The sequence below is a fragment of the Psittacula echo genome (genome assembly GCF_963264785.1).
Source record: "Psittacula echo genome assembly, chromosome: 2".
Classification (NCBI taxonomy): domain Eukaryota; kingdom Metazoa; phylum Chordata; class Aves; order Psittaciformes; family Psittacidae; genus Psittacula; species Psittacula echo.
The window spans coordinates 74,241,833-74,269,073 of record NC_137737.1 but is presented as its reverse complement, the minus strand read 5'-3'; the positions used below and the strand labels follow the sequence as shown (position 1 = coordinate 74,269,073).

The 27,241-nt window shown below is 37.0% G+C and overlaps 1 protein-coding gene across 6 annotated transcripts in view; it reads left to right on the top strand.

Moving 5' to 3' along the window:
* The window catches only part of RELCH (RAB11 binding and LisH domain, coiled-coil and HEAT repeat containing), a 73,695-nt gene that overhangs the window by 5,915 nt on the left and 40,539 nt on the right, over window positions 1-27,241 (top strand). For all 6 annotated transcript variants that reach the window (XR_013956205.1, XR_013956206.1, XR_013956207.1 and 3 more), the window contains exons 2-10: window positions 10,818-10,907; window positions 18,487-18,558; window positions 18,667-18,722; window positions 18,839-18,952; window positions 20,802-21,005; window positions 21,095-21,186; window positions 22,165-22,473; window positions 26,514-26,589; window positions 26,979-27,074. Coding sequence is in view for 2 of the 6 variants with exons in the window: in XM_080610128.1 (XP_080466254.1) it covers window positions 10,818-10,907; window positions 18,487-18,558; window positions 18,667-18,722; window positions 18,839-18,952; window positions 20,802-21,005; window positions 21,095-21,186; window positions 22,165-22,473; window positions 26,514-26,589; window positions 26,979-27,074 (1,109 nt within the window). In the remaining 4 variants the exon portion in view is untranslated. The remainder of the gene's footprint in view (window positions 1-10,817; window positions 10,908-18,486; window positions 18,559-18,666; window positions 18,723-18,838; window positions 18,953-20,801; window positions 21,006-21,094; window positions 21,187-22,164; window positions 22,474-26,513; window positions 26,590-26,978; window positions 27,075-27,241) is intronic.

Here is a 27,241-nt window from a genome sequence, read left to right as displayed (position 1 = left end):
AGGCACTGTAGCTAGTTCAGTTATTGTGAGTTTAACCATGCCTTGGTTGAAAGCTTCAGCAAAGTAGGCTTTGTGCTGAAGCAGCACAGATTTCCTCCTGGCAGTTTTGCTGCTGGGGAAAGGAGAGATTTTGGCGGGGGGGCTGGGTGGAGAGAAAGGGAACAGCAAAAAGATTATCTAGAATTTTGTGTCTCAGAACTAACCATTGAAAGCTTCTTTAAACTCCCCTGTACATAATCTGAATTCTGCATAAATTACATCAAGTTTCCTGTAGCTTTTCTTCCTTTGAGAATTGTCTTTTTCTTGACTGAAGATGTGATTTGTACATTCTGTTCAGCTGAGAGAATGCTTGCTGGAAATTTCATCGTTATCTGGTATAAAAAGATTTGTCCAGTATTTGCAAGCAAGTTATGATCAAGCAGGTGTTGATCTCAGCTTTGTTGGAAGCTGATCTGTGTGTAGTTCATCATCTCTGTTAATTTAAAAATTGTGAAGCTGGCCTTATTTTATAAATTCATAATTAATGAAAATATGGAAAAAATCTTTTTCAGAACTTCTCATGCTTTAGAACTAAACTAAGATTTGCCACAAATCCTAAATTAGGTAATACATATATATATATGGAATTATATATTATTTAAAATATAGCATCAGAAGTCTTTTTTGTATCCGTATATAAAGATAAGTCATAAACACTTATGCTGTTGTGTTTTCAAAGTTATAACTCTATATTGTCAATGTATTTGGTTTTTTTCTTGTATTTGTTTTTTTATTGTGGGTTTTGTAAAGATGCAGGGTTGAGAAACTGAGTTGAATTCTTCTCTAGGATAGGTAAAACTTTGAAACATTTAGCAAAGATCATAGGCCTTGTGTTTTCGTTTGTGATGCATGTGCCTAAAGCATGGCCCAGACTATATTGAGTTTGTTAATCAAAATGATTGCCATTTTTTTTTTTTTTCCTAAAGATATTTCCCCTCTCCCCCCCCCCCGCTTTCTTTAAGGCAGACCAAACTGGAAAAGCCTTTGAGAAATACTGAAGTCTTTCCCCTGGTGCACCGCAGGGGAGAGGCAATTTACTTCCTCCCTTCCTGCAATATAACACTGCATGATGGTGATGCAACTGATTACTTTGTTGCTGAATTAAAGGAAATACTGTTACGTAAAAAACTCAGAGACTAAGAATTTCGTATTTATATAACAAGTACTTTTTAATCTTGGTTTGATGTTGGAGTGGAGTGAGATCTAGCAGTTGTTCTATAATTTACAAAGCTATTGGAGTAAGGGAAATTACGGTAAAAGTAGTCACAGAATCCACAGGATGGTTGAAGTTGTCTGAGACCTTGAGTTCATCTGGTCCAAACTCACTGTTGAAGCAGGGTCACCTAGAGCTGGTTGCCCAGGACTGTGTCCCAATGGCTTTTGAATATGTCCAAGGATGAAGACTCCACAATCTCCGTGGGCAACCTGTGTCGGTGCTCAGTCACTTGAACAGTAGAAAGTGTTTAATGATGTTCAGAGGGAGCCTCTTGTGTTTCAGTTTGTGCCCATTGACTCTGGTCCTGTCACTGGGCCCTGCTGAGATGAGCCTGGCTCCATCCTCTTTGCACCCTCTAGTCAGGTATTTATACAAACTGAGATGCCCCCTGAGCCTGCTCTTCTCCAGGATGAACAGCCCCAGCTCTCTTAGCCTCTCCTCGTAAGAGTGATGCTTCGGTCTGTAGTTGCTAGATTTTGAGGGGGGTTTTTTATATACGTTTCAATAGTTTATAGAATCCACGTGGACATGCATTGCTAAAACTTAACTGGAACATATGCTACTGTCCTGAGATAAATGTAGAAATGAGGAAAAGGGAGATCATGCTAGAATTGGAATAAAAAAAAAAAACAAACTGAGAGAATGCAATGCCTGAAAAATAAGATGAGTATTATCTATACACTTTAAATAGTCCCTCAACAAAGACAGTCATTTAAGGATTAGATTGATACAATTTTGCTTGATGTCAGAGAGTATAACAGAAAGCTGGGTTACTGCAGAGAATCGAAAAATACTTGTAATGCAAGTTAATTGATACATTTTGGGAAATGCAGTGCTGCGCCATCAACCATATGGAGTTGATTTTATGCTTTTGATGCTTTCTGATTTCTGCTGAAGCCACCTGGGGTCTTGAGTTGGAAGAAGCACCTCTGTGCCATGCTCTGTCCCTTAGCTTTTTTGGTTTGGGAAGCTCTAGGAGCTCAAGCATGCTACAGCACATATGTACAGAGCCAGGCTGGGTTTAGTGTTTTCCCCATGTCGGATGCTCCTGGATATCAGTGTTCACTGCAGCAACATTCAAATGGCTTGGTGCATTTTTCCTCTTGAGCTTCTGCTGTGTCCCTGTCATAGGAGTGAAGGTCTTTTTACTACAATGTATCTGCAGAGTATTTGTTTTACATATCTAGTGACTGGTTTTTGGTTTTAGTGATTGGTTTTAGTGATTAGTTTTGTGATTGAGGTTTTTACTTTTGGGGTGGTTTGGAGGGTTTTCTTTTTTTTCCCTGCTCTTTTTGATTAGCAAGCATAGGTTAGTTTTCTCCAAGTAGCTTTAAGGTTTTTACCCTCATATACTTTCTATGAGTTTTCATATTTGTTAGTAATATGAAATAGGTCAACGCAATGACCATCTGTTTGGTCAATCTGTTGTGGATTGCCCTTCATGGACTACTACTATGTGATCATCCAGAATGCCTGTTCTAGTAATTTGTTAGTGGATTGCTCTGGCATTTTGAAAGTTAGTTTTATTCTAGTTGCTTTATTTAACTCTGTTTCCTTTTAATTTAGTGATGATATGAGGACTTCTTTTCAGAACATACTAACCTTGAAAATTCAGGAGGTCTTATTGAGTAAGAACATATGGGAGAGCAAAAGAAGCAATTGCAAAACAAGGTTGATAACGTGTTTACAATTTAGTGTCTGATGCAGTGAATGACTTTAAGAGTCTTAGTTCCATCTTAGAGTTACCTTAAAGATGTGGAATGTGTTGATCTGGTAGAATTTACTCTGCAAGTTCAAATTGGTTTAGAAAACTGATACATAAGTCTGTTCGTACCATGAAGGTGTTATACTATACCAGATATCTGCTGCCATAGATCAAGTTTGCTTTGCTGGCTGATGAAGTATTGGTAAGCCTGAAACAAGTTGAAACATGCCAGACATTTTAAATTCAGCAGCCATATAAGACTTGTCAAAGTAATATTGCTTCAGAGTTGTCTTGTGAAATTTGGGAAGGCTTAAAGAAATTTTTGGTGTTATTTATGGGGAATTAGTTTCATTTATTCATATGTATTGCACAACATACCTGTTTCAGTTGCTACATAATGCAGACACAGATACAAACTGAACTGAAGATCACTTGTGAAATTGTTAATGATGTCTGATTCTTTGATTTAATGTAGAAAGGACTCCATTAAAGCTTTTCAGGTTTTACACTATCCCACATCTTCTGTGAGTGCTGTCCATCTTGCCAGCTGGTTTCTTCACATACACATATGTGCAGTTCAGTACTAATATGGGGCTTAAGCAACTGCAAGCATATACAAGAGGAAGCTATTTTTTTTCTCCCAGGTAGTCTCTGTCTCCAGTTTCCCTGGTTTCTGCTGGTTTGTGCCTTTGATATTGTGCAGGACAGCTGAAAATGCAAATTACTCAAGGACATGCTTTTCCAGACCAGTATCTCTATGGGCGAGCAAGCCATCTCTTGCATGGCCATAAGAGCTGGTTTACTCTGGGTCTGGAATATTTAAGGTAGGGAAAATACCTAGTTTACTGACTTCTCTGTGGCCATCAGAAACATCTAAAATACACATTTATACACTTGCATTTCCTTAGGACTGAACTTCAGCATTTCTTTTATTGTACCTGTAGCACAGAGAGAAAAAAGGAAAAAATTAAAAACATGCAAAGTGTATGTCTTGTACAAGTGTACTACCATTATTACTTCTTGAACTTCAAGGAAAAATACAGAATTCTTGGTGTTCGTATGCTCCGTTTGGTTAATTGTTAGTGCATGACAATATGGTTTCCTGTGAACTCAAAGAAATGTAACAACTTATTGGCTGCTTTACCAACTAGTTATTTTAAAAATCAATTTAGCTCTCATCCAAATAGCTTCTGAAAGACTTAATTCTAAATTTTTTTTCTTCTGCCTTTCTATCAAGAAGTAATATTGTTTTGTTTGTCAGTGGTTTTAGCTGATTTATAATGTTGTGCTCATGTAAAGATTATTCAATAATGTGTTTTTATAGAAGACTGCAACTGATCTCTGCATAATTCATGTACTGTTAAACTATGGCTAATATGATCCCTCTTGCTGTCCCTTTAGGTAAGCTGGTAGAAATAAACTGGTTTTACCATCAAAGTGAATGAAACTTAACCTTTTTCATCTTACATATGTCATTGGAAATGAATTTGAACTTTATCATTTTAGTTTGAGGGGTTTTTTACATTTTCCTCTGTATATAGTTAAATTCAGCTTTCAGTGAAAGAGCTGAATATGCCTCAGGAACATAAGCTGTCAGCAGAAATCTGAATGTCATACAGGTAGCAGTTCTGGGAATAAGAATGGAGTCAAATTCTCTTCCTCTGGAATGAGGTAATTGCTGAAGCAGTACAAGTTTAAAAGTGAAACATGGCAGTGAACCTGATTTTTAACTTCACAAAAGATGTTAAAAAAATCGCACTTTTTAGCAAATGGATTAAAAGAACTTTTTAGCTTTGAGTATCTGATATGTATCTTAGCTTTCTGATTTTTGTTAATCCTTTTTCAGTGGTAGAGGTAAGAGACAAGAGCTATACACATGCTCTGCTTTACTTTTCCAGTCTATCTCCTGGTATTTCACCAGTATGAGCTATGAAAGGCCTAAGCCTTTTTCATTTGTTTTCTGTGCACCCGTGGCACACTCTTTGTTCCATATTGCAGTAATGTGCTTTCTGGAGTTGTTTATACCTGCTTGTCAACACAGTTTTTATGTTGCTTTATTGTTTCTGAAACAAACTGACAGCAGTTATTTTTTTCACTGTTTACTGGGAAAGCTTTTAGCAAAAATAAGTTGTTGATAAAGTGTTCTAACTCAGAATACTAGAAAAAGAAGTATAAAATCCAGATACAGGAGATTGTTGGTAAGAATGTGTGCACCATGACAGCACAATGGCTTCATGCTACTGTGTCACGTTGGGGTTTTTTCCTAGAAAAGAAACAGAATGCAGCCAAAGCGTATTTCTTAATTTCAGCAATTTCCGCCTGAAAGATTCTGCCTTGATGTTCTTTGCTGAGTAACTTAAATGTAAGGGTTCAGTGTACTGGAGTACAACTATTTGTACTTCAGAAAAATGGTGAAGTTTCACATTCTTCAGGTGAGCTACGTGGCTGAACACAGCCCTTCCCTTGCTGATTGCTTTCCTTCAGAGCTCTGCTCACTTTGCTGGTGGGAGGTACCATGTTAGATCAGTCAGTCTCACCTCTGTGCCTGGCAAACTCTTGGAGCAGATTCTCCTGGAAGGCATGCTAAGGCACATGAAAAACAAGGAGGTGCTTGGTGACAGCCAGCACAGCTTCACTAAGGGGAAATCCTGCCTGACCAATTTGGTGGCCTTTTATGATGGGGCTATGAAGCTGATGGACAGGGGTAGAGCAGTTGATGTCATCTACCTGGACTTGTGCAAAGTGTTCGACGCTGTCCCACATGACATCCTTGTCTCTAAATTGGAGAGACATCAATTTGATGGGTGGACCACTCGATGGATAAAGAACTGGCTGGATGGCCGCCCGCAAAGAGTTGTGGTCAGTGGCTCGGTGTCCAGCTGGAGACCAGTAACGAGTGGTGTCCCTCAGGGATCGGTGTTGGGACCACTTGTTCAGCATCTTTGTCGGTGACATGGACAGTGGGATTGAGTGCGCCCTCAGCAAGTTTGCCGATGACACCAAGCTGTGTGGTTCGATTGATACGCCGGAGGGAAGGGATGCCATCCAGAGGGACCTTGACATGCTTGTGATGTGAGCTGATGCCAACCTGATGAAGCTTAACCATGCCAAGTGCAAGGTCTTACACCTGGGTGGGAGCAATCCCAGGCACAGCTACAGGCTGGGCAAAGAAGAGATTCAGAGCAGCCCTGCGGAGAGGGACTTGGGGGTGTTGGTCAATGAGAAACTGAACATGAGCTGGCTTCAGCGTGTGCTCGCAGCCCAGAAAGCCAACCGTATCCTGGGCTGCATCAAAAGGAGTGTGACCAGCAGGTCGAAGGAGGTGATCCTGCCCCTCTACTCTGCTCTCGTGAGGCCTCACTTGGAGTATTGTGTGCAGTTCTGGTGTCTTCAACATAAGAAGGACATGGAACTGTTGGAACAAGTCCAGGGGAGGGCCACGAGGATGATCAGGGGACTGGAGCACCTCCCATATGAAGACAGGGTGAGAAAGTTGGGGCTGTTCAGCCTGGAGAAGAGAAGGCTGCATGGAGACCTCCTAGCAGCCTTCCAGTATCTGAAGGGGGTCTATAAGGATGCTGGGGAGGGACTCTTCATCAGGGACTGTAGTGATAGGATAAGGAGTAACAGGTTAAAACTTAAACAGGGAAAGTTCAGGTTGGATATAAGGAGAAGTTCTTTACTGTGAGGGTGGTGAGGCACTGTAATGGGTTGCCCAAAGAAGTTGTGAATGCTCCATTGCTGGCAGTGTTCAAGGCCAGGTTGGACAGAGCCTTGAATGACATGGTTTAGTGTGAGGTGTCCCTGCATGTGAGGTGTCCCTGTCCATGGCAGTGGGGTTGGAACTAGGTGATCTTAAGGTCCTTTCCAACCCTTACTCTTCTATGATTCTATGTTCATCCTCTGATCCTTTGCTGAGAGGTACATCCTTTATAGAAACATAAGATTTGATGTTATAAAATGTTATTCTGTATTTCCCTGAATGATGGCATTGGTCTCAGGAGAGAACTCTCCACTGATGACTGCCTCCAAAGGCAGTGGTAAAGAGTGAGGCAACAGGTGTAGTTACCCCCATGGTGGTGACGTTTTGGGTAGGTGAAATTATGGGACAGAACTGCCACTATTCAGCTTTGGGCAGCCTTCAGCACAGCCCTGCCAGGTGGCAGTGCCTGTGCCATGACTGCTGTTGACGATGGATCTGGCAGGGCCTTCCAGGTAGTATGTTCAGTTAACTGTCTGACTTTGCTTTTCTTCTCGCTTTGTTATCCCATGCCTGGTACTTTTTAGTAGGCTCTATCAGAAATCCGTCTTTGCTGTTTAAATGCACTGTTTAAGTCCACATGTGGTGCTTGGCTCTGTTTCTTGAGAAGCTTCCACATGATGTGCAGTGATAGTTCCAAAATTCATTTTGCCTACTCCCAGTGGGGAAGGATCACTAGTGCTGCTATGGCTTTTGATAGGAGCAACAGCACCCTTTGCTGCCTGCTATCCCTTCAGCCTTGTCTCCACAGCAGCTGTCCCCTGCGGCAGAGACTGCAGTGTAGCCAAGGCAGGCAAGGGCCATGTGGCCCCACAAGCTTTGCAGTATGAGTGCAAGGGGGTGGAGTGGCCATTTGAACTTCACCCTGCCTGGCTGTGGTGGAAATTCTGTCTTTCCATGTGGGTAGCGGAAGCGGAGTACCTGCATCAGTACTGAAGGCAAAGGAAGCAGCTCCCGCATGGCTGCTTTTCCTGCTGCTTGCAACACTTGTTTCAGTGAGAGCTGTGGCAGCACAGTAGTGTCTGTGGTTGGGCTTTCCCCATAGCTGGGACTTGGCAGGATGTACCTTAGCACTGATGATTCATTGATGCCTGTGGAGCCAGTTTGGCCTGGAAATACCTCAACTGAAGTGCTTCAACACAGATGGCCTCTTACCTTAATAGCAAGAAACAGTTCTGTAGCCACACCATATATTTTAAAAGGCAGTATAGTGTAGCAAAGTAACAATTTAGTGTGACTGGTGTTACAAAAGTTACAATCTCCCAACTTGAGTTCTACAATATGTATCAATACAGATGTCTGTTACTGTTTAATTTCCTTCTACATTTACTTGGATAGCTGTGTGCAGTTCACTGTGTAAATTCATGTTCCACCAATGCACTGCATAAAATCAGTTTTCATTTTACACCTTATCTTTGGATTGAACACTGTGGACATAATGACTTCTAGCACCCAAATTAGCTTGGTTTACTAATGGCAGCATGCTTGGGGAATGATGTTATCTCTGCAGTCACTTTGTACTGGGAAGGAGGATCAGCATTACTGGGAGAGAGAAGTGCTGGTAGCAGGTTAACAGGCTGTAAGGCTGGTGTTCCTCAGCACATCTTTGCTTGGTTTAATCAGTGTGAATCCAGATATTTGCATCTCTGCAATGCTAACCTGTTACAAAGAGCATGTCAGATGTTTGCTGTTATCATGAACACTGATAAGGAGAAATGCTGCTGTTCGTATAGATCTGGTGCTTAAGGCAGTTTCTAGGGATTCAAATAATGAAACCCTTTGGTTTTGTTTAGTTTCTAGAAGGACTGTTAAGGTTGTGAAATTGATCTTGTGAATTAAGGTCAGACATCTGCTTATGATTTTAAATGTGCTTTGCTGTGTACATCCTTTGGACTTTGATTACCCCATGCTTTTTTTCTGGGCAACTGTTGTGGGGTTTTTGTGTGCGTTTGCTTATTTTTTTCCAGGAAGTTTCTTGCTGTTTTGACAAATAAGTTTTTGGCTTATGGCTGGTTTTGTTTCTTCAGTTGTAAGTGGAAGAGTCTTTGCCTCTCATATGTGCCACTAGTCATATGAAAAAGATTTTGTTGCTTATAGCTTTGAATGCTTAAAGAATTATTATGTGGTTGACTTCACCTGAAAATTTGAACGTTGTTTCTCTGATGCTACTGGCTTCATAACAGAAACAGAAAATTAATTTGTGAACGTGGCAAGATTGCAGGAGGAAACAGAGTTATATTTCTATTTTGGACATAGCTGGGTCACTTAAACATCAGATTTTAATTGAGATCTCTGTTTGAATATTGTGTGTTTCTTTAACTTGAGTCCTTAAGTTGATTTAAAAAGAAAAATGATCTTGCAGCTCCAGTTACATAAATTGAGCAGTACTTACTGAACAAGGTGTTAGTAGCTTTGAAAAAACAGCTCTGAAGATTTGCACACTGTGCATGCAAAGTTCATATTCACTTTTGAACTTAAGCATTCTAAATATTTTTCTCTGCATATAAAATCTGGTTTATTTTCACAACAGCCCATTTTGCAAAGATGCTGTTAAAAGAGTTTGTAGTATGATGCTAAGCAGTATGGAACTGCCTAGAGAGAACTATTAGATCATATTAATGTCTGGAAAAAATACAGTAGATAAGACCAGAACCTGCAAACAAACAGTGAGTTTCAAAACTAAATACTTAATAGGGACTCATTGAAAAGCATACAGTCTGTTTCATCGACTGAATGACAAAGTATAGTCTGGGGCAAAAAAGTTGTGGCTAAGCATAAGCTCTATGATATCACATGCTTCATGCCCATGAAGCAGACAAATTAGGGTTGCCAGGCAATTCAGTTTTGGCACTGTGTACCTGTGCAAGAGTTGGCAACTTTAGTGTTCTCTATCGCTTTTTCGGGTGAGTGTAGATGCCTTAATCAGTCTCGGTCTAGGTGTTTTTATTTTAGTCTAGTGGTGGCCTGTATGTATAGAGGGTGTCACAAAGCCTTAAGGGACAACTGAGGCTTAAATGTAACAAAAAGAAACTCATTAATAGACTTTTGCATTTTTAACATTATGTGGGTGGGGGGGTGGGATTTAAATACTTTTGTGGTGGTAGTCAAGCCAGAATTTGACAAGTGATGAAATTGCTTCTATTTCCACTGACAGTTATGAGGGTTTTTGACAGCCCTATCAAATTAGTTCTTTGTTAATGTGACAACAGCTCTAACATAATTAAAATTATTTCTGAAGTGCTACATAGAAATTAATTTCAAAAGGAGAGGAAGATATTAAGTTAGTTAATACAATTTTCAGTGTTCAATTGTGTTAGGGATGTGTTCTATTTATTTTGGTTTCTGTCACCGAGTAATTTCTTTGCTCATTTTTCTAATAAAAAGGCGAATATGTATTTCAAAGACTTGAAATTGTCAAAATTGCTTTTTAATTACACATACCCCCCTCTACCTGAAATGAAAGATGTCAAGGTCAAATCAAAGCCTTGTGCTGGTTACTGAATTTCATGGTATTTTTTTTCTTAGTAACTTAATTCTAGACTCTGAATATTATACCTGCAGGAACATGAGCTGTAGTTGCTTTGCTTTGATTTTGCTAGGTAATACATTCCTTAGTAAACGTTTTATTAAGTAGGAAGGTACTGAAATTAATGGCTAGATTCAAGAGAGATGTAGAAAAGTATTTGGTCACCTTAACATACCTTAAAATACTAAAAAAGGGAAAATGAAGTAGTGTATTTGGGGCAGTTATAGGTTTCTGTGAAATGGGAGCAGAGTTGCTTGAAAGTTATTGCAGAACTTTATGTATGTGTTTGGTTTCTTGTGGACCTGTATGTCCAAGTAATTGCCTTACCGAAAAGGGGAAGCACTACACTGCACTGCTCTTAATCTGCTGTGGACAGGGTAGAAGAGCCTGGTTTTGGGGGGAGTATTTGTTCACTAAACTTGCTGTAATGCAGTAAAATTTTGGTGTTTCAGAACACTTAGCCTTTTGATTATAGTTTTTGAAATGAAAAGATGTTGGGACTTTATCTGTCAAGGCCAGTAAACTCTTCAGGAGTTTTTGATACCTTTTTTATTTTCCCCCCCCCTTTAAGATCGTGCTGGAAGCATCAGTACTCTTGATTCCTTAGATTTTGCAAGATACTCTGATGACGGCAATAGGGAAGTGGACGAAAGAGTAGCAGGTAAGTTCTTTGTATGATTTAGAAATCACAGAATGCTAACATTATTTGACTTGATGTTTCTTGAATGTATTTAAATGAACATTCCTGAAGATGACTAGACTTCACTGTGGTGATTTAGCTGGTCGCTTAATGATGGAATTGTGTTTCAGTCACTTCTACTATATTTACTGTAAATATTCAGGCAAGTGTACTTCTGTATGATTCCATATGTAACCAGGATAGAAGCAGCCAGATACTTGAAAATTGTGCCCAGCTTTTGACAGTAGAATAGTATCTTGATACTGCCTACTGACTACAACTGTTCAGCTGAAACATATGCTGAAATATTCTATGTAGTAGTCTGTAACAAGCCTCTTAAATACAGCTTCTGTGTGGATCAAATGAGCATTATCAAACCTAGAGCAGTTTTGGGATTTTCTCAGTTCCGTAAGCCTTCTTTGCTACAAATCGTAACTTTAGTGCTTTTTTCATCTCCCATTTGTTTCCTTGATTGTATAAGACTTTAAAGAAGTGACAGAGTTTTTTTGCCTCTTACAGTGTTCTGAACTTAAAGAGCCTGTGACATTTTTAATTTGAAGATTTATGATTATCTCTCGAAAGGCAGAGACTGATTTTCACTTACATTTGAAATTATTATAATAATCTCATTTGCATATGAGATGTTTCTCTAATCAAGGCTTTTTAATAAGTTCAGATATTGTTATGCACAGCTTCTATAGAGAAACCCATGAAAGCTTTTCAGAAACTGCTACAGAACTCTGTTTATTTCTTGTCAATTAAGACTGTTTAATATCATGAGCACCTGAAGGTTGTCCATGCTGTGACCTTTATTCACACAGTTCAGCTTTATGAAACCTGAAATTACAAGCTGCTATGTCTCTCTTCCACACTTGTTTCTGTTCTGAACCACCATGATTCATCCTTAGCAGAAATACTTTCATGTTCTTAAGCAATGAAAAGGCTGGTGAAACATAGTTCTGTTAAGGATCTTGATTTTGAAATTTTTTCTCTCGGTCAGACTGAAATGGCAACCAGTATTGACCGAGAGAGAAGACATGTAAAGTGTTGGAAAAGCCTCATTTTCTTACCCAGTTAGTGTTTCTGAGGTAAACGACTAGATTAAATTCATGAGCATAAAGCAAATTCAGGTATTTTGATGCTCTGGTCTTGAACTTTAGGTACTTGCTGGTCTTTGATTTATATGTAAGTTCCCAGATTCTTATTACCTTCTAATTACTGTTTTTTTCTATATATACATAGTCAGTTTCAAGGGACGCAAGAGTTGTAAACATGCATCTAATTTTCTAAACAAAATGTGTTTAAGGAACCCAAGTATTTCTGAATTGTGTCCAGGAATATAAGAAAGAAACAAGCAAATTAGAAATATTTTAATTTTTTTGTCATCTTAGTAAGTATTTCTCAGCTAGTTTCATCTTAGTAAGTATTTCTCAGCTAGTGGGAGAGCTAGTTTCATCTTTGCATGGAGCTGTCTTTAGTAACTGAATTGGATTAGAGATGCTTATAGAAAGTAAAGATCAGTCAGAATTGACATCCAGTTAGAGCCATTAATGTTCTGATGGAACATTAATGCCAAAAAAGTTGATTAATTCCAGTATAAAAAGAATATATCCTAAAATTAAAGTAAATCGCAACTAGGTTTTTTTGAAGATTGCAGTATATTAATTGGCCATTGTCATATGTAATATACAAGCAAAGTATATGTCTGGATATTTACATTACGTTTCTGTGTTCCTTTAGAGAGGTTTTCCTAAGAGTTGTTAAAAAGTAACATAAGAACTTGAACAAAACAAGACTAGATGTTATTTCTGAATGTTTGTAAAGACTCAAAAGTTCTCTAAAATATCCTATTTCTTTTTAAAATTCTGATTCAATTATAATTGCTTAAAATCTTCTGCCTCAATTCTGTTTAAAACCTAACTAGCAATAAACTTCAGAAAACTGGTAAGTACTTAATTTGCATGTAAATAAATTATATCTGTAGAGGCTTCAAACTTTTCATATTCACTTCTTTGAACAAACTCTGACTTAACTTCTGCTTTTGAAGTAGTTCTGAGCTGCAGTTGCAATTTGAAACATAACTGGAAATCCATCCTGCTTATTTCTTCTCCTATTCTTTCTTCTCAGCGAAGAGCTTTGATCTTAGGAGATAAGATTGTAACCTGTTGCGGAAGCTTGAAGCCATGATCTGATAGTCATTTTTTTTCTTTTGATAGTTCTCAGAGTGAGGTTCGAATAGTTTCTCTTTGTAAATGTTTTTCTTATTCTGTTATCTTTGTTTTATACTGTTTGAACAGAACCCATGATTTCCACATCACTTCCCTAGTCAAATGTCAGATAAAGGGTGGGAAATAAATGAACATCATCCGTTAAAAGAAACTGGTCCCAAGTCAGAAAGACTTTAAAGCTGAAGTTATAATGTATCCGGTTGCAAATACTTTAATACTGTGACAATGTTTGAAAGCCCAAAATCAAAAACTTATGCATGTATACCATTGAAAGCCATCACTTTTCTATTTTGGTGTTATAAATGGTGTTAAATTCAGCTGCCATACTTTTTATTTTACCAGCCCAAAAATACCTGGAAATGGGTTTTGGTATTTCAAGTCTGTTAACCCAATTCATTCCATCTGGGGTTAGAATCAAAATTCGGGCTAGAAGCAAATGTGTGTTGATGTGAACTTCTCACTTGGGAAATCTGATCAAAGGAAGCTAAATTAATCTCTTCTGTAATATTTTCAACTTGTCTGAAGAGATAGAAGTCACAAAAGCCAATCAGAATGTGGATGAACATGATGAAAGCAACGGCAATTTAGAAGACGTCAGTTATCTCCCTTATCTACCGGATCTTAACATAGAGAACTGTGTAACAAATTGAGTAACACATTTGCAATCCACAAAGAGTTTCAAAAAATAGATACATCCCTAGAACTTGCAATTTACTAGATGGGAACAACTTGTTCTCTAAGACTAAAAAGTCTAAATTCACTTATTAGGTGCTGAAACAGTTCGTGCTAGGATAGTCAGTACTGGAAGATTTATTTGGCTTAGTAAACCTCCTCCAAATATTCATTGCCATAAAACAACCAGAGAGTGGAAAAAAACCCTGTTCCATTCCTTGAAGTCAAATGCCCGCAACATTTGGTGAAAATAGGTCATCTGACATTCGATCTAAGGAACTGAATCTTCTGCCACATCTTAAATTGACTGTGTACACAGCCACCTGCTTTCCATAATTGAAAACATTTAGAATTGCTAACCTGCCTTTGACATCTACTATTCTGAGAATCTGATAATTTTAGAAACGTAATGCTGTGTTTTCAATGATAATAAAATTCTCATAATCAAACTTCATTTCAAGCATTTGTGTTCTCAGATCTCCCTACATTAGCATGGATTTCTGGCGAGACTATGTATCTCTGATTAGCTGCATAAAATACTGTCCCTGTCAGGATTTGAACCTAAGCTCTTACCAACTCTAAATATGATCACTTCTTCTTAGCAGTTTTACCAAGAACGTGGGAATTAGGAAACCTCAGGTCTTGAAGTATGCGGTAATAGTGGCTTCATTGCTGACTGTAGTCAGTGAGTTTAAATTTCTTCTGATTGACTCAAAATGTATGCACCAATCTATCAAAAGTAATGAGATGTTGCGTAGGTTTTAGAGGACGTAGTTTAGGACACCTAGAGTTCTACATTTACTTTACAAGGAGGAAGAACTTGAAATGACAGTTAAAAAACAACAACAAAACTTGTAACAGTAGCTTGTAACTCCAAATTTGAGGAAAGCCAGGTAAGCACAGGGGCCCTTGATACTTCAGAGAAGAATTCATTTTAAGATAAAATGCCAGAATGCCATATAGTGGCTTCACAGCACAAAACTACCTTTCTACTGTTCTCTGAAATATTTCATAATGAAGTATCAAAAGTCTGACAAGATAATTTATATGTAGAATGTAAACTTCTAGTATAATTGGAAAAAATATTGCTTATGCAAAAGCAAGTAATGAAAACTTTTACAAGTGCTGTTATTTCTTCAACTTTTTGGCCTTGGACCAACAAGACCACTGTTCATGTTGATCTCAGTTTGTTCAATATCTCAACTCACAGGTTGTTCTCTATGGCTAAGTACTAAAATCTATGGTTCAGTAACTTATGAAGTCATTAACAAATGTGAGTGAATAGAATATTATCCTTGAGAAAGCTTAATTTTTGATTTTCAGAGCTGAGCTGACAAGCTACCCACTCCTGATATGCACTTCTCTTTTAAGGTTATTAGATTAGCTGCATGAAAATGGAAACATTTAAAAATCACTAATCTGAAAATCTTGGTCTAATACTTAGTTGCTTGCTTGAAAGTTTCGGCTCTTTTAAGTAAGGATAAGTAGTTTATTTCTTTTTTCAGAATGGTAGCTGTGGTGATTTGAGTTCTTCACAAAAAGAAAAAAGCGAAAGAGCCACTTCAATTTGGAATAGTTTTCTCCCCCGAGGCAGAACAGGTTTTTCAGACATGCCCTTTTCTTATAGGAAGATTAACCAACCTCAAAGCTCTAGATTTCTGTTCTCTGTTTTTCTGATAGAGAGGAGAATTAATTTGGTTCTCTCCTTTCCTAGGTTGTCTGCAGCAAAACTCTTCTGTGTAGCATTCTTAAGGAGTGTCAGCACCTTTCATCTAGTACTGTAATGAGTTACGCATGTTATCAGTTCAGTCAACATGAAGTTAAACTTTAACTGGCTCTATCAATGGTTTTGAAGGCTTAGCTTCTCAAAGGTACAAAAGCTTTACAACAGAAGGAGAGGGGGAGAGAGATCAGGTCATTATTTTAAAAGTCAGTACTTGATAGTAGTTTCAAAGAAAGGGGTTAGAGGTAGCTTTTTTAATTGAAGAGAATGTTATATCGTAAAAAAATGTGGATTTCCAGCATTGATTTCATTAATACATATGTTGAGTTAAAAATTACTAGTATTTTGGCAGAAGATTATGTTTCAGCATAGCTCTAGAATAAAGAGCTTTTAATCATCCTTTAAAAATTGATTAGAATTATGTTGTACATATTTACAAATATTTATACATATATCAACAAAAAAAATCCTTCAAATAAGAACTAAATTTGGGACTGACTTACATGCATTAAGGTTTTTATTATGGTGATCATAATGGTGGCATTAGTAGGACCAGGAGATGAGGTATGACTGTAACAATGCTGTGTTGTAATAAATTGTGTGGCTATTGTGACATGCTGCAAAGTGACAGCTTCTCAAATATATTGTACCCAGAGTCTTCCACTGTATACAGAGAAACATGCAGCAGAGTAATCTACTCTTAAGGTTGAAAGGGTAAAGTTCTAATGACTTCTAAGAATTTTCAGCATCATGACAATTCACTAAAAATTAATTCTTGCCGTCTGACATGGGTTTGTCTGACATGAGTTTTTTGGCTTTCTCTGACATGAGTTTTTTGGCTTTCTACACCTTCACCCTATTTTCCTGAGGATTCCTATATTTCCTGGGATTCCTGAGTTTTTCTAGTTTGTGTTGTTGTTTCTATTTTTTTTTTCTTCATTATTTATATCATTCTAGTGCAGGGCACTCCTGATCTGCAACTGTTCTGGTCTGTGAAAATATTTTCTAAGAATATGATGATTATGTGTAGCCATTTCCATCAGAAGATTTGTTTAAATTGAATTCTTTACAATTTTCAAAAGCTAACAAATTAGTAGCTTACAACTTAGAATCGTAACTGTGAATTAGTAACTCAAATGCAAAGAAGTGCTAAAATTATTAGATACTACTACAAGAGTATTTTCTAACTTTGTTGCACAGAAGTATTTGCAGATCAGCATTGCTGAATACTAGAGAATTTTTTACATATTTTATTCCATCGTATCTTCAGTTGCGCTTTTGTATTGCTGCAGTAAAATTCTGTGCATCAAACAAGTTACTTTCATGTAGCAAATGTGGTGTACTGTAGTTATTCCTTCAGTTTTTATGGGTAAATGCAAACTGAGTGAATTTTTTTTTCCATGTGTGCTAATTATCAAAAGATTCTTAGTAGCAGATGTTCAAAAGAGGAAACAGTTCTATTGGCAGTCTTCAGTAGCATTTCTTATAAGCAAAAGGCAATGCAGTGCTTCTGCCATGCATTGTCCTCTGTATAAATATGTCAAAATGTCATGTTAATTTGTTTCCAGGCAGTGATTAAAAATCTCACTAATATTTTCTTATTAAAAGCAGCTACAACATTTTTAGTTTAACACTTCAGTATGGTAGCTGTTCTCTGCTCATCTCTCCTAGTTAAGTGCAAGAATCTTTCTGGTAATTCTATGTTTAAGTGTGAGTAGTCTGAGAATTAATGAAATGCATGTAATTATCTGATAGATCCTTATATAGGTTCCCTTAGATGCTCTAACCTTAAATGGGTATAAAAAGAGCATTTACTGTATGTCTTGCAAAGGTACAGGGTTTTAAAATATGAAGCCACAGTATACATATTATGTCAACATCAAAACATTAGAAATTTCAGTGCAAACAAGGCACTAGTGGCCCCTTTTTTTGGAGGAAATGTTAGAATATAGGAAAAATATAACAGTGGCCAAGGGGATTGGGAGGTGGAGCAGGTGATAACAGCAACTAGAATTACGTATTTTTGAATCTCTAAAGTCAACTCTAGATCACTGAAAATGTTGTATAGTCTAGAATCACTAGAAACTTTTAAGAATAGTGGAGCAAAGAATGCTGTGTTTCAAGCTTTTCCAAGTACTGTAGGAAAGCTGATAATTTTGCTTTTTTTTTTTTTTTTTTTTTTTTTTTTTTTTTTTTTTTTGTCTTGTGCATCTCTTAATGTATTCAGTTAAATTCAAAATCTTAATCAGCTCTAGGTTATTCCTAAAACTCCACTATTTTTAGGTATATACTTAAAATTATTCTTAGTAGTAAAATAAAGTATGTTTCCAGTTCTGCCATTTAAACTACTAAAATTTCTGTGTATAATTTCATTTTCAAATAAAAACCCCCATAGTCTTAATGGGAGAGTACATTCACTTTATGGTTTAAGCTTTGCTACATGGAGACAGCTTCCTCTGCTGCCAGCATGTATTTGCTTTGTTTATATCTGTCCTCTGTTTGCCCTCATACTCCTCTTGTCCCTAGAAGTCAAAACGTTTGGCAGTATCAGCTGATTGTAAGAATGGGGAAGGAGTAACAACTGTTTCCCAGACTAAGCAGTGAAAAGGAAGTAAAAAAAAAAAAAAAAAAAAAAAAAAAAAGGGGGGGTGGTGGAGGGAGAGGGGGAAGACCCCCAAACCCTACACGAGTCCTTGTCAGACAGCTTGAAATTTTGATCTAGCTAACTTAAGTCCAGAGAAACTATGGAAAATGTTCACCAGTTTGCTTTCAGACCAACTCTGCTGCATGTATTCATAAGTTCCATAAAGATTGCATGCTTTCTGTTAATACAAACTGTATATTTTTTTTCACACCCATCCTTGCTTTTTATATTTTATTTTTGTTTCCCTTGCCTTGGTTGGATGCCTGTGTGTGTTTAATCCAAATCCCTGTCCAGTCCTGGAGTTTGAACTGCGGAAAGCCAAGGAGACCATACAGGCCCTCCGAGCCAACCTGACTCAGGCTGCAGGTGGTGTACATAAACCTTTTCTTAAGTCTCTACTTCGAACAACGTAGAAGTAGCTGAGCTTGTCCTGTGTGAAAGAGTAAAATCTAGTTACTTTTTTTTCTTCCCCAGAAAATGAAGTTCCTTTGCAGGAACGAAAAAATTATAAATCAAGTCCTGAAATTCAGGTAGGTGGCTGGTGATAACTGAGCTTTGCATGGGCTTTACAAGATAGATACACTTCTGTAGCTGAAAGGAAGATGAGCCAAATATGTAGTGTATTGTTTCCTTGTTTTTTTTCCAGGAGCCGATCAGACCTCTTGAGAAAAGAGCTCTAAACTTCCTAGTTAATGAATTTTTATTGAAGAATAGTTACAAGCTTACATCAATAACATTTTCAGATGAAAATCATGATCAGGTAATTATTTTCTTGTGGTGTTTTTACATGCATGTGTTCCATATTCTGATCTTGCCATAAACTCATGTGAACTTAAATATGTCCTGTGCATGTAAGTTCCTTTCATACATATGAGTATGAAAAAAGTTCAAATAAGTTAGCATTTTCATGTAGAAAGCCTGGTTTGAAAACACAGCACTTGGAGGAATATTTTCTCAAATAGGAGGGAGGCAGAATGCATGTATTCCTTAAAGGAAGAAAAACATGAAGAAAAATACTGTGAGTTGTAGCTACTTACACACTTTCCTGGATTCTGATGGGGACACCCTTTCAGTTAAACTCAGGGATCTGGGTATAGTAAAATTTTAAACATAATCTTTTCCTCAAGTGTTTCTCAGTTGTGCAGGATATACAATATACTCACTTATTGTTGTCTCCTGGGCATACATATGTGTATGCGTATACTTAGTCATACTGTGGCTTTGAATACAGTCTTGGGGAAGCTCTCAGTAATAAGGTTTTATCTTAGATATTTCCAAACATAGCTGTGCTGTGATGTGCTTTTCTTAAGATGATGAGGTTTGTGACTCTGTTCACTTGCATTTCATGGGGAAGAAATGCTTCAAATGTTTGGAAGTTTCTAATTACATCTTGACTGTTACTGAGTGAACAAAACACCCAGTAGCATCAGCACCCAATATATATTCAGGACAAAACTGGAATATTGCCAGAAGAATTAAGTGTTGAACTCAATAATAAACACTCAGTTTCAACGAGTTCTGTACATAACTGGTCCTCCTGTATTTTTCCTACAATTCATATCCTAATCCATAAAGACACTGGGTTGTTAAATAAGATTTCTGGACCACCCACTTAAGATTTGAGTTTGACAGTGCTAGGTTTCACACAAATACTTGTGAGGATACAGCCCCAAGAAGAGAAAAGATGAATAGTTTATCCTTTTTGTGTAAGGATAAATGAAACTTGATGAAACTGGTTTATGTTGGGAGAAAATTAAGAAAAAAAACTAGGAAAGCTACATATTAAACATCCTTAACATACAGAATGCATATTTTTTCCTAGGTTATTCACATAATTCTGTCGGGAAAATAACCTTTCTTCAAATAGGTCTATGGAAAAATACAATGAAAACTACAAACAGTAGGGAAAAAGTTACTAAAAAAATATTGAAATTTACTGTCATTGGAGACCATCGTAACTGCTGTATAACAGTGCATATGCTTATTTATTCATACAGATATGGAATAATCGTAGTAATAAGATGGTAACATGTCAGTGAGAAAAGAAAGGACATACAATGCTGGTTTGAGACAGGGGGCCCTAGTATTGTTTACGCCTCTACACAATTAATACAGTTATGTATAAATTGCACCAAGAATATGCACCCTATTTACAGAGTGGTTTGACTGTCTGCTTCTGGAAAATTATGCCTATACTTGTGAATGAGTTCGGGAACAAAACTATGCCGCTATCAGTAGAAAGCCTTTTAACAACTGCGCTGGCTTTTGCTAGAATTTGATGATATTGTATCTGATTGTAAAAAGTGTTCATATCCTAGATTAAAAAAAAAATTAAAATGATTGTGAGCTACGTGTTTTTGAAAGGTCCTATCGTTAGTACATTGCCTAGAGTTGCCTTTAGGGTGAAACCAACCTGGGTCATGAAATGGCTTCGTTTTCTACTTTAGTGTCTTGATGTTTGATTCAAGTTTTCATCTGCTTTACTACAATGCAGTCTCAAAGTGACTGTTTTGCTGTTGTATGACCTGCACTCTAATGAGGAAGAGAAACAAAAAAAAAAAAAAAAAGGAAGTGTATGGTATGCTTTAGTTTCTTTTATTCCTTTGAAGGATTTTGAACTTTGGGATGATGTAGGATTGAACATTCCAAAACCTCCAGACCTGTTACAACTTTATCGTGACTTTGGAAACCATCATATTACTGCGAAAGATGTGGTGGATGTATCAGTTGGTGTAGAAGATGATGAGTTAGAGGCTGCTACTCCTGTACTTGGGAGCATCCCTGTGTTTGAAACAACACCACAGTCCATAGAAGTAAGAGATTGTACAGAAGAAATGTTTCAGCTGTTTGCTGTACTGCTAAGCTTCATTGGACTAAACTCTTGTTTCTATCTTGTATTTAGCAATGTTTAATAGTGCAGAAATTAGAAGATCAAATTAGTGTGTTAAACAGTGAGAAATGGTCTTTGATGGAACAAATCCAAAGACTTGAGAGGTATGTATTTATAAATCTGCTCGACTGCTGTTAAATGTTGGAATAACTTCTCTTTTTCTAGCACATATATGAAAACTTACAATTTACACTTACAATTTACACTTAGAAAATTATTAGGAGCTCTTCAGAGCAGGACAGTCTTTCCTTCTTGATACATGGGATTTGATTTAGAAAAGGAGACTTCAGACTGACTATTTCCCTTTTATTAGCTACATTACTTAATTTTGTAATCAGTTTTGTTTTCAGTGCAACTTCTTGATTTCCTTGAAAACAGAATCAGTTCTGTTGTGTTTTGTGTTGCTTAACTCTTAAGTTAGCTTTATTTCACTCCTTAGTGTTAGTAAGCTGTACACACTGTAGTACTGTTTTAATGAGTTATTTCAACACCGTTTTTCTTTATACAGAGCAAGAAAGTAGCAATGAAAGTATCTTTAACAGCAACAAAATAGACTTTAAAAGTTTGGTCAAAACGTAGGATTCTAAGCTATAATATACCATTCCTCTTATGAGATGCACCAATACAACACATGGGCAAGTGTATAATTTTTAAGTGCCTTTATTGACTTGTATCATTACTATTTCAAAGCCAGGTGGGATAGTATATATTAATTCACCACTATCGTATTTTAAGTTTTATATTCCAGACAGAGTTCTGTCTCCTGACAGCTTGTGTCTCAGTGCTCAGATTTCAGTCAGAAGCAGATAACACTATTGTTATTCGCTTAGTTCATTGATTCAATCAGAGGGCAGCATTATTGCTACTACTAATTATTGACTAAAGAGCTCAATTGAATAGGTGCTAATTTGAACATCTTATGTGATATAACATTTGTATCAAAGGAATTTTTGAGCATAATGGAATTGAAAAGGGAGCTCTTCCCTATGTTGGCCTGATTTCTGTGCTTCAGTCTTGTGATTCTAACAACCTTCTTATGAAAGCTACAGAAACATTTAATTTTTTGTTTTTCTTTATTTTAGCGAAATAGATTTTCTCAAGAACGAAAACTATGCTGTGTCAACAGTTTATGGTGTAGCTCCCCATCCTTCTTTAAAACAAGTGCCTCTCACAGTCTCAGAGGACAATGGACGGTACTTGGATATCAGGAGCTCTGAGAATGACAGTAAGCATGGAAACACTGAAGACACAAGCCTTTCTTTATCAGCTGCAGTGGATTCAAGGACTTCTAAAGATGAAACACTAAATTCAGTGCCCTGTAAAGAAACAGAGAAACTGTCCCCTTGTTCTTCATCAACAAAAGCTGCAGTCCATTTTGATAAACCTAATAGGTTAGTGATAAGTTTTAAACTGGAATGCTTTAATTAAAAGTTCTTGTAAAGTAGATATTTTTCTAAAAGTAAAATTCTTCAGAATTTTTAGACCATTTGTATTTCAAACTGAAAGACTTACCTTTAGGGTACAGTGCTAATATTTTAATATTATTCCTAATCTTTTTCGGAGGCAGTACCTTTGATAAACCTGCATTTTTAAGTTTAAGGGTTTCTATTCACCTCCTGCTTGTTTCTAAAACCAGTCCTGTATCTTGCAACAACAAAAAGCCCCTAAATTCAAACTGGTGAATGGAAAGACAGGGTATCTCCATTCTCTTTTAAAGGTTAATTTCATAATGAAACCTCTTCTTTTCTGCATGAAGAGTGGTTGGGAGGTTTTTTTTATTTTTTCCTATGTTGATTTGTATAACTCTCTGGGTACTCTAAGACCTGTATGATTTGACTTTTTAATAATCAGATTATTAAAATTATGTATTTTTTTTAATAATTCTGCTTTCTGAGTTTTGAATTTGGGGCAAGGCTTCATTGGACAGCTCTGATTCTTTTAGTTAAAATAGGATATTCATGTTATTACATGGAGACTGAGTTTGTGTGTCCGAGTGTTCTTGAGAAAGCCTCTCCAATCTACACAGTCTTTTTAAGTATTATATATATATAATGAAGAGGGGGACTATGACACATGTTCATTTAATAATAGATAAACCATTGTATAGTCATCAGGAGTAATACAAAACACAAACCTAGTGAGGGTATGTAGAATTTCTAAAATTACTCTTGCAGACAAAGTTGCCCAAGTAGCTCACCTCATGGTCTTACTTTTGCTGTTCCCTGGGGAGCGGGTACCCATTCTGCTTTGTATTTTGCCAGTTACCTTGGTGTTCTTTTACAGGTGTTGATACAGTAATATGTTTCTAGAGTTACCTTCTACTTGAAAATACCGAGTAGAAATCTGTGTGATAGTCTGTGCAGATGGAAAATCAATACAAGTGGGGAGATGGGGGATAAGAAACAAAGTAATTGCATACCCCTCCTAGTAATTTACTTTTCTTGCAAAATAAACTTGTCTACCTACTTTCATCTGTGGCTTGCAGCAAGTTTCTTTTTACGCAGAGTATTTGAGAGTTCTGGGAGGCATTAAATGCGTGAATGTTAGATTGATGGTTTAGAGATAGTGAGGATGGGTATCAAAATAGGATGAGATCACCGAGTGAGGAAGGAACTATGAGTATCTCTGGTGGGATTTAACATAGTAGTCTAGAAAAACAGAATTTGTGTTGTCACTCACAGTCTTAAATATAACTGCACATGGATTTATTTTAAAAGTAGTTGAATAAATCCTTGAATCGCAATTGGGTTAACTTCAGAGGTCTCCTCAAATGCTGTTCACTTCAGAAATAAATTAATGCATGCATAGCTATTTTTGTACTGGGTTTTGGGCTTAACATGTTAGTGAAGGGTCAAAGGAAACCATACTTGATACAGTGTTTTATAGATACATATCACTACATTTTCTCCCGGAATTATGCACTTGGTTTTTAACAATGTGGTCATTTTTTGCAGTAAAAGCTGTCAAAGTATTTTGAGATCTGTGGGAGAAGTAGCATGTTAGAAGTACTAGATATTTATATCAGTCCAAGGGTGGTTATTTATAGAAGACAATTACTATAATTTATTCAGAAAGTATTGAGAGGCATTAAAAGCTGAGACTCTATCATAAAGGGCAAGATTGTTGCTACTGTAGCTGGGGAGTGGATTCTTGGCAGAAATTTTGCCCAGATGGGAGGATAGAAGAGCAAGTGCGCCTGCTTTGTGTGCCTGCGCTCAGAGCAGCTGTGTCCATGCCCGTGAACTAGGATGTGGCCATCATTGGAAAAATGCCATCTAACAGATTGCAGTAGGAAGCACTAGCAGGAGTTTAAGTGGACCATACCACATGTATTTATTCAGCTCATTTAAGGTATTTGGTGGTTTGCACCAATAACAAGATGTTATCTGTATATAGCAGTCATTTTTACCTTTTTCAGTAAATGGACTCTTTTGTCCTAGTGTTACACAGAAGAGTGTGCTTGGGTTTCATATTCATCAGATTTTCTTATACTTTAAAATCTTCACCAGTGGCATCTATTAGCCTTTGAAAAGACTTTCCCCTGACTTGTGTGCAGGAGACCTGCGTTTGTCATAATTTCTGTCAAGCATAGCCCTCAAGGATTTTATTAGACTTCTTCAAGGAGAACCTTTCTTGATGCTAAATATAGCCAGCAATTGCAATGGGATCCATCCTGCCCAGAGCTTGCTGTTAATTAACCCCAAGGGAAATACAGCAACATATCGTCATAGTTTTCAGTCTCTGCGAAATGAGGATAGAACTTTGCCCTTGTGTACAATGTAATTAAAATTTCAAGTGGGGAAGGATCTGAGGTTCGGCAGAACAAACAAGGTGAAGGAGAGCCCAGACAAAGGACTGGCCAATGCCTTGCCACTCTCTTAACATCAAGCTGATGCTTTGCAACACTTGCTTCTGTTCTCCCAATGCAGATAAACCTAAAGGCCTTGAGTAGAGACTGTAAATCTGTCGTTCAAGAATACTGTTACAGAATAAGGTCTAGGACATTCTTAAACAGAGATCCTCTACAACTTGTTACCATCTAAGTCATTTAGTAACTTTTTAAAAGTGAACCCTATCAAAAGACTAATCTGATTGGAATTAAATCTCATTAAAATTTAAAATATGTTTTAAAACCCTGTATTGTCAAGAAAGAAACTTGAATGTAAGTAATTCTTATTTATCGTATTTTGTAAATAGAAGAGGAAAATTACTTTGTATGTATCTGTCCCCATGTGGATTCATTTAAACAGTTTTAAGTAGGAACATGAATTCTTAATCTGCCTTTTTTTTTTCCTAGAAAAGAGTGAATGATGGTGTATTTATATTAAACAGTGTATTAGATAAAAAATGTGTTCATATGTGTAATTGCATGTGTGTAGGATTTTGTGTGCTCACAGTACAAAATAGCATTTTTTTTTTTAAGAGTTGAAAGGTGCTAACCACTTTATGCCTGAGAAATAGGAATTGCCTGTTCCTATCCTCTCAAAGTCATAAAGTGTCATTAGAGGACTCAAACAGTACATGATGATACAGGCTTAGATGCTTTCTGTGAATGTTTTGGAAGAGACATGTTCTTTTTCCTGTTCAAGCATAGCGAATGAGGCAGTGTTAGATTAGCGTCTATATACAGGCCTCAGGTAAGGCAGAGGGAGTTGTCATTACTGGAAAGAATAGAATGTTCCTGATGCTGCTGCTTGCCTGTTTTATGTAATGGTCAGTCCAGTAATTGCTTTCTGAGGTACATTTCTGCCAAATTGTCCTCCTATGACAAGGTTGTTTTGAAACACTTACCAGGGTTTTATATGTATGCTTCAAGGCTTTGAGTAGCTTGGCTGTGTTGGCTGGTGCTGTGCATGGCTGTGAGGCAGTACTTCTGTAGATACATATTAACATCAGGGATTGGGTAGCAATTTAGTTTTGAGGTTATCACTATACATTTGAATCCAACATTTATATCTCAGAGTGGCAGTTGAGCAATCACTATTTAATCCTGAAGCTTGTAAGTGAATGACTACTCAGATGGTTTTATGCAGTGTTCAGAATTGGATCATTAAGCAAGAATAGGGTTTCTTGTGATTTCTGCCTGCCCCTTCTCTGTTTGCATAATTGTATACTTCCTCTTGTACTGCTAAAGCTTCCTCTTCTTCAGGCTTTAGTCCTATTTATGTCTGTGCAGTGCTTTGAAAGATGTTACATTTTTCGGAACTGAAAGTAACTTCTTAATTAGGATACCCACTTCTACTTTTCTTGCTACAAACTAAACATCCTAAAAGTCAAAGATAATTTTTAACAAACACTTCTGTGGTGTGCTTCACTTAAAACGTTTTCTGAATGTCATTTAACCTAGCTGGTTAAACCAGAGTGTAAGGAGTTGTTCAATCACCTTTCTGATTTATGATTTCCCCTCCCCTCCCTTTTGACAATATTTCAGGAAATTGTCACCAGCTTTCCATCAAGCACTACTGTCATTTTGTCGGATGTCAGCAGACAGTCGTTTGGGATCAGAGGTAAATTTCCCAGTTGACATAAACTAGAAGATGCATTATTCTGCATGGCAGCAATAGTTAAGCAATAATTGCTTTGAAACAAGACCTATTAACATAGATGGAGAAATTACTTTATGTGCATGAAACTTAAGAAATAAGGATATGCTTTCAGATTTTAGATTAAACATGAAACAGTGATGTATAGTTACTGGGAAGCTTCAAGTGTATAAGTGGTTTCATGCTTTTGCTGATACTGCCAGGTCAAACTTGTGTTTTAATGTGTGTGAGTAAAATAAGTATTTTCTTGTAAGTGATCAGCCTACTGCAATTCCTATTATTCTTTTGAAATGTTGTTTTTCTATTGCTATGCTTCATTTAAAACAACACAAACAAACAACTTGGTTTTCTAGGTATCTCGGATTGCAGACAGTGAAAAAAGTGTCATGTTAATGTTGGGACGCTGCCTGCCTCATATTGTTCCTAATGTGCTGCTTGCAAAGCGAGAGGTGAGGAACCCTGAAATTTTAGTTTTTGTTTTTACCCAGATGTTTTCTCATTCATTTTGAAGATCTTGTGTCTAATTTCATGAAGTCTGTTACTTGCAATCATATTCTTACTTTTGTGCATGCATCTCTGCTCCTAGAGAATGGTTTTACACCTCTGTCAGGTGAGT